The 16,872-nt window shown below is 51.6% G+C and overlaps 1 protein-coding gene across 2 annotated transcripts in view; it reads left to right on the forward strand.

The window, feature by feature from the left end:
- GALNT14 (polypeptide N-acetylgalactosaminyltransferase 14) overlaps positions 1–10,629 on the forward strand; it is a 208,032-nt gene extending 197,403 nt beyond the window's left edge. Inside the window, exons 14-15 of one of the 2 annotated variants that reach the window (XM_030311359.1) lie at positions 8,742–8,861; positions 10,055–10,629. In XM_030311359.1, coding sequence (XP_030167219.1) covers positions 8,742–8,861; positions 10,055–10,213 — 279 coding nt within the window. In that variant the 3' untranslated portion in view covers positions 10,214–10,629. The remainder of the gene's footprint in view (positions 1–8,741; positions 8,862–10,054) is intronic. The other variant, XM_030311361.1, reaches the window with a different exon arrangement.
- The last annotated feature ends 6,243 nt before the right edge of the window (positions 10,630–16,872 follow it).

Genomic DNA, 16,872 nt, shown 5'->3' on the forward strand with positions numbered 1-16,872 from the left:
AGACCCATTTCTCTGCTCCAGCAGGACATGGGAGGGGCTGCCTGAGTTAGGAAAGGGGAAAGGAAGCAGGGGTATTGGTTTTGCCTTAGGTATGGCAGCCTGGCTGGGAATGACACCATTTGCTTAAGTGACTCTTTTTTTTTTTTTTTATTTTTGGGACAGAGAGAGACAGAGCATGAACGGGGGAAGGTCAGAGAGAGAGGGAGACACAGAATCGGAAACAGGCTCCAGGCTCTGAGCCATCAGCCCAGAGCCTGACGCGGGGCTCGAACTCACGGACCGCGAGATCGTGACCTGGCTGAAGTCGGACGCTTAACCGACTGCGCCACCCAGGCGCCCCTTAAGTGACTCTTTTGTAAACTGTTGCAAATAGGTGAGGCACCTGCCTCTCTTCTGACTCTGTGTGCAGGCCCTGTCCGCGGGGTTCCCAACAGCCTGAATGTTGCCATCCGCCTTTTCCAGGGACAGGAGTTGGCTTGATCTGTCTTCAGCAAAGCAGTGGCTTTTCATGTCTTCGGCTCCATAAGGACATGGGAGGAGGGGAGCCACAGGATCTCTGCAGTCTCGGGGAGGGGTTCCTCACTAGCCCAGCCCCAGTGAAAGATTTCACTGGAGGGTAATAGTACCTATTCCAGCTGACCTTCCATTGGCACAAGAAGGGGAGGAAAAGCAGTGATCTGTGGGAAACTAAGAGCGATCATAGTAACAGGCTTGGAGTGAGCCAAGAACTCTTTCTAGAAGAGAGTGCCAAGCTATCACTCCTCCCCACTTTGGAGAGAACAGTTTGTGTAGCAGCAGTGTGAATTCAGGAAAATGGAAGAAGACTCTAAGATAGACATTCAGTCTGCTTCCATGGACAACACTGAGTGACCACAGTGTGCCAGGCGTCAGGCTGCATGCTGGATGCAGAGTGGGGCCAGGTTGCATCAGACACAGCCCCCTTTGAGAGGGGGCCCACGGCCAATAGCAGGACTGGGCTGCACATCCAAGTGTTGTGAAGGTGTAAACCCACTTTGGACTGATAGAAATCCGCATAACTAATTCAGCTAGAATAATCTCCAGTTTTGTGTGTATGCGTGCACACATGTGGAGCTACACGCTTGCAGGACTGACTTGGGTTACCTTTCTCTTCCTTTCAGTATGTTCCCGTCCTTCCTACGTAGGAGAGATAGTCCTGCCTTTCTGCCCACCAGCCCTTTCTGCTAATGTGCTATGACATCCCGAGCTTGTCTCCTCTGACCCTGCTTCGCCTCTTCTCCCCTCCTACATTTTATTTCTCTTCTTGTGCTGCCTCTTGGCCTGTCCCGAGGGGGGTCCCATGTGCCCCGCAGGCCCTTTCTCATGACTCAATTCAGCCCTTTCTGCAGCTGCTGCCTTCTCTGCCTGTGAGAAGCCGTAGCAAGGAAGGGATACAAGAGCCCTGTTAAGGAGGTATCACTATTATCCTAATTTTGCAGATGAAACCAGGGCCTGGAGAGATTATCCAAAGTCATAGGCTAGGAAGTGGTGATGGCGGGATTTGGAAAATCTAGCCACCATGCCATAGCTCTGCTATCGCTGCTGCTGTCGGAGTCATAGATGGTTCTGGAACCCTTTTATTCAAGTTCATTTGTGTGAGATGTCTGTCCCTGAGATCCCTCACAAATATAGAAAACTGTAGATCAGCTCCACTCTGACAGCACAGAGCTGGTCACTTCCCACTGGAAACAAGGGTCACACCCCATGTCGGGGACTGGGGGGGGGGGCCGACCACACAGTCGGCACCTCCCCGACATTGATGGGAACTGGCAAAGTGCATGAATGGAGGCCCACGTTCCCTGGACTCCATGCCAGGGCAGGGGAGTGGGGTACACTTAGCACAGGCTACCAGCCTGTGCCTATTCCCCTTTTCTGCCCACCCTGGCTCTGTCCCCCGCTATGAGCTCCCTGCTGGCAAATCCACATTTGGTCGCTCCCCTCTAAATGGTTCCCTTTGGGCCTGGCTGTGTGTAGTCTGGCTTCAGTCTACCCTTGGGAGGAGAGACCTGGGGTGAGATCTCTACAGGTCCTGAAACCAAGCTCAGGCCATGAGGTAGATGATTCCAGGGTCCAGACTCCTGGAGTAAAAGAACAGCAGAGGGTGGTAACAAGAGCTTGGAGTTCTGCTTCCAGCTGGCCACACGCTCTCCAGGGGTGGGTTCCCAGGCACATGGGTGTCCCCATTGTTGAAAGGAGACAACCAGACCATGGTTGTCCTCTGCCTCTGACACTGGCTCATGTCCCTGCCCCACCCCCAGCCCATCTGTCCACCCTGCCTCACCTCTCTTTCTTGGCCGGCTCGTCAACCTTGGGAACAAAATGTTTAATCTGAGAGTGTATTGAAGATGTCAGCAAGCTGATGCCTTGGGTGAAGTACACGAGAAATACATCATCAGTCTGCAGACGTGCGAAGCCCAAGAACCCTCCAGGTTAACGAGTTTCCCCCTTAACTTTATTGGATTCTCTAGAAAAATATTTGTGTGAAAGATAGAAGGAAGACAGATGCACCAATCTCGTTTACTATCCCAATTTTTCAAAAGGGAAACAAACCTAAAAACTCTTCAGTATGTCCATCTCCCTGTGTTCCTGGCAGTTTGGGCTACTGGCTTATGAAGGACACGTGTAGACAGCTGGACACCCAGGTGGGTGAGAGAAGGTGAAACTCTTGCCCCCGCATCTGCACTCCCCTTGGCTCCCAAAGTGAGTCTGCCCACGGGACGGTGGCCAGTATGTCATCTTCCCTGTCTGATCCCACCATTCCTCCCCACGCTTTGGGAACACACCCTTGGGATCGGCCCCATCATGGCTGCCTTTCCGGCATCTCTCCTGGGAGGCGAAGCAAAGGCACTTTTCTAAAGGAAGCTCTCTGGGCCCATCTCTTTTCCTGTTGGCTTCCTCCATTACCGTAGTCCACAGATGAAGCACTTGCTCTGTGGTCAGCCCCGTTCTGAACACATACACATGGAAACCCATCTGTTCCCTACAATGACCTTCCACGGCAGGGACCCACATTATCTTCATTCCCCACAGAGGGGACAGAGCTGCAGAGTTCAGTATGTCGCCCACATTCGCAGGAGCAACAAGCAAGGAGCCAGCAGTCACTCTCGGGCCCAAAAGCATGACCCAACAACAGATGCACTGACTGTGGGTTTTTAAGTCAAATGTATATAAAGTGTGTTCTTACAACTCAGGACGAAGGGACAGGATGGACTGGGAATAAAGAAAACACCCTAACAGTGAGTCTGGTGAAGGTCCTAATTGAAGGCAGGGACTGTAACTCTGAGCCTCCCAGGTCACCAGGGAGAGGCTGAGGTCTGTGTCTGTGCAGCTGAAGAAGGTGTCCCCAACACGGCCAGTCAGTGCATTTGGGTGATCCTTCAGAGACCTAGGTGCATCGAGAGGTTGGCTGAACTGAAGTGTCACTTGAGCCCATGCATTCATTCCAGACACCTTGTCTAAAGAAGGCTTCAGGGTGTGTGTGTGCGGCCTTCAGAGTGGCCTACTCAAGGCCAGTTGGTGGTTCTGGATGCCCTTGGCTCAGATCCACTCTCACCAAAGAGGCCCCACATTTAAAGTCAACCCTGCGGTCTGCGCCTGGCATTGCCCAGAGTAACCACTGACCTCTGTCCCCCTCCATAAAACCATTCCTGCCTCCCAGGGCCACTGTGAGCATCAATAGACTATGAATGTAAAGCACCTGGAGCCAGAGTCCTTATAAATGAGCTATTTGCCCATCTAACCACAACAGAACCAGCAATGCTGCTTGGCACGTGGGGTCTCTTCTTCGTTGTTTACTGTTCCCCACGCTGAAGAGTTTTTGAACGGGGAGCTCACCACCATCAGTAACTGTCGCGGGCTTCTGCATTGATGACAACACAGCCCCTGCCTTCTCTCCACGTGTGAATGTTTCTCTCCTCACCCAACCATCGCTCCTCCCACGTGCCACAAAAGTACTGTTCACAGAGACGGCGTCAGGGCCAGGCACCGGCTGCGTGTTCCACGGGCATCATCTGGGTTGGTCATCACACGACCCTGTGAACCGTGTCCTGTTATCCCCCCATTTCACAGATGGGGTAAGCGAGGCTTAGAGAGGTTGACCAGTACTCTTAGGTCATACATGAGTAATGCCGGGCCTGCTGTCCCCAGGGACCAAGCCCTTCAGACTAGGCTGGGGTGTCTCAACTTCAGCACTGTTTGCATTAGTACCGGATAATTCTTTGTTGTGGGGACTGTCATGTGCACTGTAGGTTTTGCCAGCATCCCTGGCCCCACCTGCTAGGTGCCAGTGACACCCTCCAATTAGTCCTAGTGGTATGTCCCCTGGGCAGACAGATAGGGGTGAGATCACTCTAGTCGAGAGCTGCTGCCCCAGGCTGGTTCCTTCTTGCCTCCTGGAGGTGGCCCTGGGCCATTCCAAGGTCAGCCCTGGGCCTGGACTCCTACCCATCTCATGCCTGCCTCTTTTGGACCTTGGCTCCTCAAGACATGTCTTCTTCTTCTTTTTAAATGTCTATTTATTTTGAGAAAGAGAGAGAGCACAAGTCGGAGACAGGGGCAGAGGGAGGGAGAGAGAGAGAATCCTAAACAGGCTGTATGCTCAGCACAGAACCTGATGCGGGACTCGATCTCACAACAGTGAGGTCATGGCCTGGGCCGAAATCAAGAGTCAGATGCTTAACTGGACTGAGCCTCCCAGGCGCCCCCAGACATGTCCTCTTAAGAGCCCCTTTCCTCTGCTGTTCCATCCAACACAAGACATGAAATCCGGGCTGGGTGTCGCGGCCCGTGTGGTCCCAGCCCTGACAGGTGCGGCCGGATGGGCATCACCCAGAGAGAAGTCTGCTGCTCCCACCTGCCAGGCTGCTCGCTTCTCCTCGTGCAGGGGCTGACTTCCAGAGACTCGCTAAGCGCAGAGTCCTTAAGGTCCAACCTCGACCACCCCTCCCCATCATCAGTTCCCCTCTTCCAGGGCAGGAGAAAAGGGGCTGGAGGGCCAGGAGTGGACCCCCCTCTCCTCAGTCCCTCAGTGGCCTATCTTTGAGGAGGCGAGGCTGCCCACACCACCTCTGAGTTACCTTCTGTAGGTGTGGCCATGTCTGTGTGCACTGGGGTGCAGGGACGGGGGGTGGTGTCTATGACTGGGCCAGACCCCCAAATGGAGCTGTCAGGAGACGGCTCAGCGCACACCGATCTAGGCCAGGCCAGCCTGAGCAACCACGGCTACCTTCCTGAATCCATTTCTGACTCCGAGGTTCATTTAATAAACCCATTCATCACCGGCCATTCTGGAAGGCTGACAGGTTGCAGAACGGGAATCGGAAAACCTCTCCTCGCTTCCTGCCCCACCTGCTCCCGTGTTCTGCTTCCCTCCCTCCTCCCTCGCAGATGTGGCTCCTCCGAGAAATCATGAGGCTGAATTATTTCAGTGCCGGTAAACACCAGCTAATGGAAAGTCCACTCAGTGTAAAGACTTCCATACCCTGTCTGTCTGTGCATGTGCGTTCTCCCCTTGGGGGTCTTGAGGTGATCTCTTCTGAGCCCAGCCCCGGCCCCCATGGGGGTCACCATATGCCTTCCTTCCCGAAAGGCATTAGTGGATGGGGTGTCTCCGATGTGAAAAAAACCACCACCCCCCCTCCCACCCTCAAGCCTTCCCTAGCACTTCCAGGTTTAGAAGCCCCGGGATACTAAAAAAGAAGAAATGCCAAGATAAGCTTTCAGAAATTGTGGTATATGTCAAGTTTTTATGTTTAATTAGTTAATGCTCTTAACACACACACACACAAAGACAAAGTCAGTGTATTGTGGTAATCGAGATAATTACAGGATTTATTTTTAAAATGCTAATTCATGGTTTACAGCAAGCTGTGTGGGTGGGTAATGGGTCAGGGGGATGGACCTTATCTTCTTTCCACATCACTGACTGTGTTTAGCCTCATTTCCCGACAATGGCAGAAATCTAAAGCTGAGGCCAGTTGTATGGTGGGCCTGGGCAGTGGTTCCCTGGCATTCCTGTCCTTGGGCCTGGGCCTGGGCTTCAGGCTTTTCTCTCCCCACCCTCCCCTCCTCGTACAGAATTCTCTGGACACACACCCAAGATCTGCTTCCACTTTCTAGATCACACTGCAGATGTCTGGAGCCCCAGAATCCCCCACCGAAATGGCCGAAGCCTGAACTGAGGACCTGCATGGATCTCCTGGGGGTACCCTGTGTCCCTAGCACGCTACCTAGGTCCAAGGGGGTGACCAGCCGAGCACGCATATGCAGGTGCAGGAGTTCACAGCAGGGGACAGAGCCGGGGTGGGAAGAAAAGGGGAACAGGCACCGGCTGGTAGGCCGCATTGTGTGTACCCCACCCCCCTGCCCTGGCATGGAGTCCGGGGAACGTGGGCCTCCATTCATGCACTTCCCCAGTTCCCATCAATGTCAGGGAGGCGCCTACTGTCTGGTCCGATCCCCCCTCCCCAACATGGGGTGTGACCCTTGTTTCCAGTGGGAAGTGACCAGCTCTGTGCTGTCAGAGTGGAGCTGATCTACAGTTTTCTATATTTGTGAGGGATCTCAGGGACAGACACTGCCTGTGATTAAACTTGAATAGAAGGGCGCTGGAAGGAGCCGTGACTGTGGCAGCAACAGCGACAATAAACAAGCTGGAGATGGTCCGGGACCGCTGACCAGTTCGTGACTTTGGGTAACCTCTGTGAGCCTTTCGTTGTCTGTAAAATGAGGATAATAATAATAATACTTATCTAGTAGGATTCCTATGAAGACTAAATTAATCTGTGGAAAGCCCCCGGAACAGTGTCTCGCACACAGTAAGTGTTCAGCCAATGCTAGCCATCGGTAACAATGTCATCATGGTTATTGTTTCACCTCTGTGCATACAGACGTCTTTCCCTTTCAGTTTACCCTGGAGGGAAGCACATGGCGTGTGTAGTATGGTGATGTTCAAGGCCGGTGGAGAATTATTGATGTGTTCCAAGGAGTACATTCTGTAACATTTATTATTTAAAAAATTAAATATATATATAGGTCTAGAAATAGATGGAAGAGTATAAAGGATCCCCTGGACCCTTGCCCAGGCTCCAAGAAGTCTCAATTCACAGCCAGTCTATTTTCATCTGTATTTCCATACACTCCCCTGGACTAGATCTTCTCCCAACACCAGCAATTTGAAAAGGGACGCAGGAGGGACGCCTGGGTGTCTCGGTCGGTTAAGCATCCGACTTGGGCTCAGGCCATGATCTCACAGTTGGTGGGTTCGAGCCCCACACCTGGCTGTGTGCTGACAGCTCAGAGTCTGGCGCCTGCTTCGGATTCTGTGTCTGCCCCTCCACTGCTCACACTCTGTCTCTCTCTCACACAAAAATAAGTAAACATTAAAAAAAATTTTTTTTTAATGAAAAGGGAATCCACACATAGAACCCAACCATAGAGGACGGTGGCTCCCACTGAACCGGTGGCCTCATCCAGGTATCAGGGACAGGGAAGGTTCCAGATCAGGAGAGGCAGTGGTCTGCATCCAAGTGTCTGATGGGGCAGCAGAAGGACCCAAGCTTGGGAGCGAAGAGGAGAACACAGGAAAGACACTGAGGATGTCACTAGCTAGCAGAAGTCAGGAGAGGCGCCAAGGCTGGGGAGTGGCTGCCATCAGCTGGGGGAGGTGCAGAACAAGGAACAGATGAGCACCGGGTCAGCTTATGGGGCATATGGACCTAGAACAGGAGGCCAGCCAGCTAAGGGACCCTTTCTCCATTCTCGGGCCAAGGAGAAGTGGCTGCCAAGTGGCCTGGTCCAGAGGCTGAGGGCCAACTGCAGGGGTGCAGCGGGGAAGGAGTTCAGTCCTTGATGGGTTCTCTCAGCAGCTCCCCTCAAAGCATCCAACTCACCGGTCACCCTTGCTCCGTGATGAGGGCAAAGGGCAGCTGGGCCCCCACTTGGCAGCCTGGGAAGGACCTTGTGGAGTTTCACGTTTTCATCTCCCTGACCTAAGAAACAGGAGTGGCTTGGGCTTCTTCAGCACTTAGCTGCTCTCTGATCTCTGGCATTGCATGGAATAAGTGAGGCATGTTCCTTGTAAGGACTCTCCCAGAATGCCCCTTTCCTCTCCCCACCCTCCTTGTCCTTTCGCCTTTTCAGCTCCCCTCCCTGTAGGAACTCTGCGCTAAGCCATCTCCTCCTGGAGTGCTGGAGTGCACACCCCTGCTGTGACGATGTTCTGTCTCCTGACTTTCCCTCTGCCCTTCCGCTCCCTCCCTCGGCACACTCCCTGTTCCCTTTGTCCTGCCGTGGGCCTCTTATCAGAACACTCAGGCTTTCAGGGCACCGATTTGGCCTCCCTGCCAGGTCTGCTCACGGTGTCAAGTGTGGGGAACAGACCTGGATCTGACAGAGAAACTGCTGACCACACAGCTGGGCTGCGGTGCTGTTCAGGCTTCGCCACCTCAAGCCCAGAGTTGTTCCGTGCCTCCCAGAGGTGGCCTGCATGCCCAGGCCAGTCCCCTTCACAGGTGTGGGGATGGAGAGTTCAGTGGGGCTGTGACCTGCGAGCCTCTGGCTGTTGAGTCCCATTGTTCGAGGTGACTTTGTTGACCATCTGTTCCTGCTGGGACCCCCAGTGCTTTATACCACCAGGCTTCGCTAATTATCACACATAGTCCCGGGAGTGCCCCACCAGGCTTCCGAGGATCCTGATGTGAACCTTCTGGCCTCTTCTCCTCCAGATATGGGCCTTCACATACACCCAGCAGATCCTCCAGGAGGAGCTGTGCCTGTCCGTCGTCACCATCTTCCCTGGAGCCCCGGTGGTTCTTGTCCTCTGCAAGAATGGAGATGACAGACAGGTAAGTGCTCAGTGGGTACACAGGGGCGTGGCCACCTGCAGCTTCCGGACTGCCTGAGTAAGGTCAGAGGCTCATGTGCAAGACAAGAGAGAAACTGTAGAAGAGGAGAGGTTGATCAGAAAGAGACCCTCCTGGTTAGGAGAGGTGGTCGGATTGCCCCTGAATGCCTGTGGACTTCGGCAGACCACAGTGTGCACGTGCATCTTGTACCCTCCTGCGTAGCTCTGATGCCCACCTGGCACCCCGGAGCCGGAGAGCACTGGGGCAGAGCCTTCAGGGCCACAGGGATGAGCAGTGCTTTGACTTTGCCTTCAGAAGCCTTGTGCCCTGGCAAGATGTCCACCAAGATTCGTAGCACTCTGGATGTGCCATGTGCCCAGCTGACCCCAAGTTGTTAACCCCACACAGTTTCCTGCCAACTGGGTACTGGCATTAGAGAGACAGAGATTCCAATGCCCTTTTATGACTCATTGGCTGTGTGACCCATAGCAGGTTACTGGACCTCTCTGAGCTTTGGTTTCTTCCTCTGTGAAGTTAGTTGATGATGCTCCCCCCATGGGGCAGCTGTTTAGAGCGATGAACTGAAGTGGTCCATGGTGCCTGCTCAGTGGTGGTTCCCCGAAACGTGTCCATCCCCCCCACTTGTTGGGTAAGAGGAGGTCTGGGGAGCAGAGGCATGAGCTCCCCTCTCTGCCTGGGCCCTTCATGTGCTGGAGCGCTTTGGAGGAGCACAGGTTCGTGGCATCAGGTGCTGCCCAGAAGCCTCTCTGCCCTCCTGCACCCCATCCCCCAGCTCACTCCCACATCTTCCTGCCGTGCAGACACTGAGGGCACATCATCTCTCTGGGTGCTCCTCTGACTAACGTGCTTCGTGTTTTCTGGCCTGTGGCTTAGAAAGTTACTGCCTTCTAATGAGTTTTCCTAGCAAACATATTGATTTTGCTTTTACTTTTTTATCTGGAGGGGAAAAAACAAACAAACAAACAAACAAAACCAGAAAAACCAACAATACCTGGCAAAGCAATTAGTTGCAGTTTTATTCCTCCGTGAGACCATGAAGTCAAGTCTCTGGGTGACCCCAGCCATGCGGTGTAAACACGGCTGATTGTTCTGGAGCTGCTGATGTTGTTGATAGGACCTGGGGCCTTAGCCAGAGAATCCCGGTTCACTCTCTCTCCTCTCCGTCTTCTCAGCAGTGGACCAAGACTGGTTCCCGCATCGAGCACATAGCATCCCACCTCTGCCTAGACACGGACATGTTTGGTGATGGCTCTGAGAATGGCAGGGAAATCGTTGTCAACCCATGTGAGTCGTCACTTATGAGCCAGCACTGGGACCTGGTGAGCTCTTGAGGACCCCGTGCCTGAGCCAGCGGGGCCGTGGGTGACGTTTCCCAGATGAGAAGCAGACCAGAAATCAGGCCACCAGCAGCTCCCAACTACTGTAGTAGATGCCCTGCATGGGGAGGTAGAGAAAAGCCCCTGGACAGGAGCAGGTGTCTCAGGGAGGATGCAGGAAAGGATTGTAAGCCACGTGGGGCTCAGAGACAGATTTCACGTGCTCTCCGTGCTGCTGAGTTCCAGTCCTGGCCCAGTCTTCACCTCGCTGGAATCTGGCGACCAAGATGTAACGGGAAGTGTTTATGTTGTTCCCTTTCTTACAAAGGAAGCCAGAGAGAAAAGCCTTTTTTGTCACTGGACCAGGACTAAATTGAGAGATGAAGAATGGAGGTTGTTTTCAAAACAAATAAAGGAACCTTAGATGTTTTCTCTGTGCATCTATTTGTTTCTACTTATGTAAGCTCTGGGCTAAGCTAAGTTCTTCATTCAGAGGGGACACGCGGCGGGGCGGAGGCTGCAGGGTCTTTGGGCAGAGCAGACAAAGAGAACAGGTCCGTGAGAGACCCATGCTCTTATCCTGGGCTGCCACCAACAGCCTGTGTGACCTTGAAAGACACACAGGGGCACCTGGGTGGCTCAGTCAGTTAAGCGTCCAACTCTTGGTTTCGGCTCAGGTGATGATCTCACGGTTCATGAGTTTGAGCCCTGGTTCGGTCTGGGTGCTGGTAGTGTGGAGTCTGCTTGACAGTCTCTCTCTCTCTCTCTCTCTCTCTCTCTCTCTCTGCCCCTCCCCTGCTTGCTCACTCGCTTTCAAAATAAGCTTAAAAAATTTTTTTTAATTAAAAAATCATATATACACAACTGCTCTGCTGCTTCATTTCCCAACATGTCAAGGAGGGGAACAGGAGCAGATCCGTGGTTCTTACCCAGGGACATGTTCTCTCATCCGGACAAATCATCTCTATTTAGGGGCTCAGATTCCAGCCGTGGAGATCCTGCTTTGGGAGGTCCAGGTGGGGTCCAGGCTCCTCAGGTGATTTGGATTCTCCTCCCTGGTTGGGACCACTGCCCTAGATGTTGCTCTGGGCCCTCCTGGCTTTATAGTCTATGGCCACTAGCATATGACTTTCTTACTCTAATAAATCCCCAATGTGCCCTAGGAATTGGGTACTATGTTCGTCCATGCTTATCTTTTTAATGTTTATTTATTTATTTTGAGACACAGAGAGAGAGAGCACAAGCAGGGGAGGTGCACAGAGAGAGGGGGGGGAGAGAGAGAGAGAGAGAGAGAGAGAGAGAGAGAGAAGCCCAAGAGGCTCCATGCTGTCAGCATAGAGCCCAGTGCAGACCCCAAACCCATGAATTATGAGATCATGACCTGAGCCCAAATCAAGAGTCAGATGCTCAACTGATTGAGCCACCAAGATGCACCTTTGTTCATGCTTATTAACTAGGGTTTAAGAAAAGACCCAATGCATATTGTTTAAAAGTTCCCAAAATAGGGGCGCCTGGGTGACTCAGTCAGTTAAGTGTCCAGCTTTGGCTCAGGTCATGATCACAGTTTGTGGGTTTGAGCCCCACGTCGGGCTCTGCACCGACAGCTCGGAGCCTGGAGCCTGCTTCAGATTCTGTGTCTCCCTCTCTCTCTGCCCCTCCACTGCTCGTGCTCTGTCTCTCAAAAATAAACTTAAAAAAAAAAGTTCCCAAAATAGTCCCATACATTTTCTGCCAAGGTCAGTCCACCACAAGCTGTTTAGTAATGGTCTTATTTATCTATTGCTAAATGACAAATTACCCCCAAAACCTGGCAGCTTAAAGCAACGCACATTTGTTATCGAACAGTTTCTGTGGATCAAGAATCTAGGCTTAGCTTCACAGGGTCCCCTGCTTCAGAGTGACTGGAAATGCTACAGTCAAGGTGTTTTCCAGGGCTCTGGTCATCTCAGGGTTCAAACAGGAGGATCTGTTCCAGGGCTCACTCACTGACTGTTGGCAGGATTTGGTTCTCCAGGCCTATTGGCCATAAGCCGCCCTCAGTCCTTGCCATACAGTCCTTGCCTCAGTCCTTGCCTCTCCAACATACCAGTTCACTAAGCAGACCCACGAGTCGAAGGTGCCAGCAAGATGAAGTCAAGGTCCTCTAGAACCTAATCTCACGAGTGACCATCTGTCACTTTTGCCACATTCTGTGTGATAGAAACAAGTCACTAGTTTCAGCCCACACTTACGGGGAGGGAATTACACAAGAAAGCTGATGCCAGGAGAGGGGATCATTGGGGGCCATTTTCGCTTCTGGGTGCCGCAGGAACTGTGCCCTAAACAGGTGTCTGTCTCCCCTTCATCCAGAAAACCTTCAGTGAGGGCCATGGTTCAAGCTCATCATTGCTGAGGACTACTGCAGGTAGAGGAAGTCAAGGACTGAGTGTACATACCCAGAATCTCTTCCGGGGGTTGTATCAATTCACACAATGCCCCTCTTACCTTCTTTAGTTATGGTTTGGCTCTTTTGTGGTACTTTCATTCCCCACTATGAAAAGGAGAGGAGGCCATGGGATAGATAAAGCCGCCTATTGAAGAAGATACTCGAGCTGTGTCCGCAGGATTTAAACCAGCCTTGCAGAGAAGGAAAGATCAGATAGGTTCGCCAGTACCCTCTCCCCTGAGTAGGGGAAGCAGGCCCTGCACTAAAATAACTCAAGGAGCCAACGTCCTCACCTATTGTTGGTCTCTCTATATATCTGTACCTGACCTTGAGTTCCCTGGTGGCAGGAAAGCTGTCTCTTTCTTGCCTTATCCCCACCACTGGGCTGGGCACATCAAGCTCTCAGTGAATGTTTTCCTAAATGGATGATTGGAAAAACTCCTCCTTGTCCAAGGTAAAGTAACATATTTTACTACTCCCATAAAGTCACAGAGTGTAGGTGGCTCTCAGTCCCTCTTGAACACCCAAGGAAACGGAGAAACAAGAATGAGGCCTTTGCCCCAGGAGGACAAACGTTTTTTGCTGATGGCGATAAAGCCAAAGCAAGAGTAATTTGTGATTTGAAGGCAGAAATAACAAGAGTTCTGGGGCACCTGGGTGGCTCAGTCAGTTAAGTGTCTGACTCTTGATTTCTGCTCAGGTCATGATCTCATGTTTCATGAGTTCAAGCTCCGCATTGGGCTCTGCTCTGGCAGCACAGAGCCTGTTTGGGATTCTTTCTCTCCCTCTCTCTTTGCCCCTCCCTTGCTTGCTCAAGCATGCTCTCTCTCTCAAAATAAACATTTTTAAAAATTAAAAAAAAAAAGAGATAACAACAGTTCCACACCTCCACCAACTGAGGACAAAGCTGATGATGCCCTGATGGGACAGTGACCTGCCCTGGGATGCCTCGACCTGCAGTTGCACAGCAGAGTGATTATGGCCAAGTTTTGCCTGGCAGTCAGGTCTTTCAGTGAATGCTGAGTCACAGTCCTTAGTCAACTCTGATCTTTGAGTCCAAGTGCCAAATTTCAGTATCCTGGAAAGGCTCACTCCGAAGGCCACCAGTAGTCGTCGGCGAAAGTAAAAGTGGGTCAAATGACATCAGCCTATGAAAAAAGAAAGGACCTACACTCTTCACATTTTAAGGGCTCACAAGATTGAGACCACCAACCAAGCTTGGAGTCACCACCCTGGAGCAGTCTCACCACACGGCCAGGTGAGGAGGTGTCAGAAGCCCCCTGTCCTGGGATCACATCTGACTAGTGGGCTCAGATACAAACAATAAGGATTCCTAAGTATCTTTGGGGTGTGGTGTGCAAATTAAGTGGAAAGGAATTTATACATCCTTTTATATATATATATATATATATAAAGTGGAAAGAAGAGAGTCAGGGGCTCCAGGCACTGCCAAGTGTATGGATTAGAGTTGGAGGGCTGATGAAATTGAGTGAATGGGCAGAAATGGGAGGTTTTGAGTAACTCTAGGAGCAGCATAGGTGGCCAAGTCAGGTGCCATATTGAATCTGATCCTTTCTCTCTTGCCAGTTTGTTTCCTTATGTGCTGTGTAAATCCTCTGTGTGAGCTCATCTTCAGCAGGAGTCATTTTCTCTGCACACCCCAGGTGCCCAGGTTGTGGAGGCATGCCTCGGGGAAGGTTCAAGTTTGCCTCTGTTGGGTCCCATTGACTTTAAACCATTTGGTACATTGATTTCTCCTCTGATTGTGGTTTCCACTCTGTGGAAGCGATGGGAATTTGGACCCTGCATCTACACTTAGCACAAGCTTGGTTTTCCATCTTTTGCAAATTATCATTTCTCTGCGCAAATTATTGGCCTGCTGCCATGCCATCACCATTCACCCAGCTGGTGGGTGGGGATTGTTTAGCCGTTTTAAGGAACCAACTATATGTACGGTCTTGTTTCTGATCCCAGCCACCCGGGTGTCCACAGTCTTCACATCGGCCTCTTGGGTGTTCGAACTCTAGCCATCTGGATTCAATTCCCCTATCAGCTCACACTCATCACTCCAGCTTTGAGTTCACACTCATTTTTGGAATCTAGGATTCCCCCTTCCATTCAAGTGCAGCTATGGTTTCAAATTGTTTTATTTTATTTCATACAATATTTACATGTGTGGTGGAGAGGGGGCTTCCCAAATCACCTCAGACCAAAATTCCTTAGTATTATGATTAGCTGTCACCGCTGTCTTTCCCACTGGCTGCGGGACCATATCTTAGTGTAGACACTCAATAAATTTCTGTGAATGAGTGAGAGAATAAGCTTGTGATTCTTTAGTACCACTTTCTAATTACCTCCTGGCTATAGCTATCAGACATTAGAGTTTTAAAAAGACAGCAAAGACAGAAACGGAGGACCAAGAAGACAAATTTATAACAATGAAATCTTGTTATAATACCCATAGATTTAGGGATCATGCATATTTTACTTCATAATGACAGAGTTTAATACTGAAAGTGCTAACTGGAAAGAACTATCAGTAATGGAAATCTTTAATACTGCAATAGAGCCCAGCAAGGAGAATCTGTTCTCATAAACTCTGGGGGATGGTGACAGAAGAGGACATGGCCACACTTGCACTGCATCTGCAGGAATCTCAGGCATACTCCCCGGCATCTGGCAACGTGAGTCCTGGCTGGCCTTCGAGAGGAGGCTTACGTTTTACCTGTGGTCTATGTGGTTTACCTATACTAGATTGAAGTCCCCTCCCAGCCCCCCAACTCCACGCACTAAGCCGCTGCCCACTGTGCCTCTGAAGAGACTGTGCCCTAACCTGTCTCTTCCCTTGACTTGTGCCAACAGCTGGGCACATCTGGCTCACAGAGGAGAGAGTGCAGGTTGGAGGGTGACGTGAGAGGTCGAGCAGCTGTGTGAACGTGGAGATCTCTGGGACATTACAGGTGATGATGGGAGCCTCTTCTCTCCAACACGCAGAGCCAACCTCCCGGGCTCCCTGGTGATCCAAGGTCTCAGGCATCCTAACTCGGATTAACACACCCCGAAGCTCCGAGTGCTTTTCCATTTGCCATGGAGCCGACTAATTTAATGAAGCCGTCACAGTGCAAACCTCAGGGCATATTGGAAAAGGACTGGAGCACGACATTATTTCACAGCAGTAGATTTGCATCATTTTCATTTCACAGCTTTCCAATGGGAAATAATAAAACAGAATTACAAACATAATGAAGGAAGAAAGGAGGGGAAAAAAAAAAAACCAAAACCTTGGGTGAGAGACACATCCTCTGTGCTGCACCAGGGCTGGTTACGTTATTCATTTGAGCCAGTAAATATTATCTGGCTTTGCTCTGCAGAAAGGAGAGGCCCAGGATGCCTCCACCTGCTGCTGAAGATAACAGGCTGCAATAACTCACTGTCCAGCACAGCGAGGAGCTGTGTGCATCCCCTGCGGAAGGCTCACTGCATGGCCTTCTGAGAAATTGCAGCCTCTGAGGGCACATCCCCCCTGGGCCGGCCGTGGTGCCAGGATGAAGGGTGTGCCATCCATGATGGTGGGATGGGGGGGATGCACTGTGCCTCCCTCCCCTCCAGAAGACCGCTTCCCGGCAGGGGTGCCCCGATCCCTAGGACGGAGCATGCGAGTCCCTGCCCCCTTCCATTTCTGCAGGGTGCTCCCTGGGTGTAACAAGGTGCGCTGACAGCCAGAAGCTATATAGGAGACAACAGAGAGGACACGCTCTGTTCCCAAACTGTTCCCATTCATCGCACTGCGGTGTGAGATCAAGGGAGGCAGCTGGCTCCAGCTGCACTGGGCCTTTTATTCTTTTCTGCCGGCCTGTCCTTCAACTTGAGGAGATGCCCCGGGGCCTGTCCCCACAGCAGGGAGACCGAATCCCTCCACCCTCTACCCTTCGCCCAAACCCAGTTCCTCCCCTGCCTTTTACTGAAAATAACTTTTCTCCTCTGTGAACGCAGGAGTTTGAGGCCACGTGGAATGAGCCTCTTCCCTCTTAGCCTCCTTTGAGGCCAAGCCTCACCTGTGCCTTGGGCCTCCTCTAACCTTCCTGCTTCTACAGGTATGCTGCCCCATCACCCAACCCTTCCCCATTAACTGAATAGTATCTCAATTTCTCCTACCCTGACTTCTAGAAAAAAAGCCTTCCCTTGAGCCCCGTTCCACTTTTTCTTTGACCAACGTGCTCCTCTAAAGCACAGTAGTTAGTCCTGTGGA

The sequence above is a fragment of the Lynx canadensis genome, chromosome A3 (genome assembly GCF_007474595.2).
Source record: "Lynx canadensis isolate LIC74 chromosome A3, mLynCan4.pri.v2, whole genome shotgun sequence".
Taxonomy (NCBI): Eukaryota; Metazoa; Chordata; class Mammalia; order Carnivora; family Felidae; genus Lynx; species Lynx canadensis.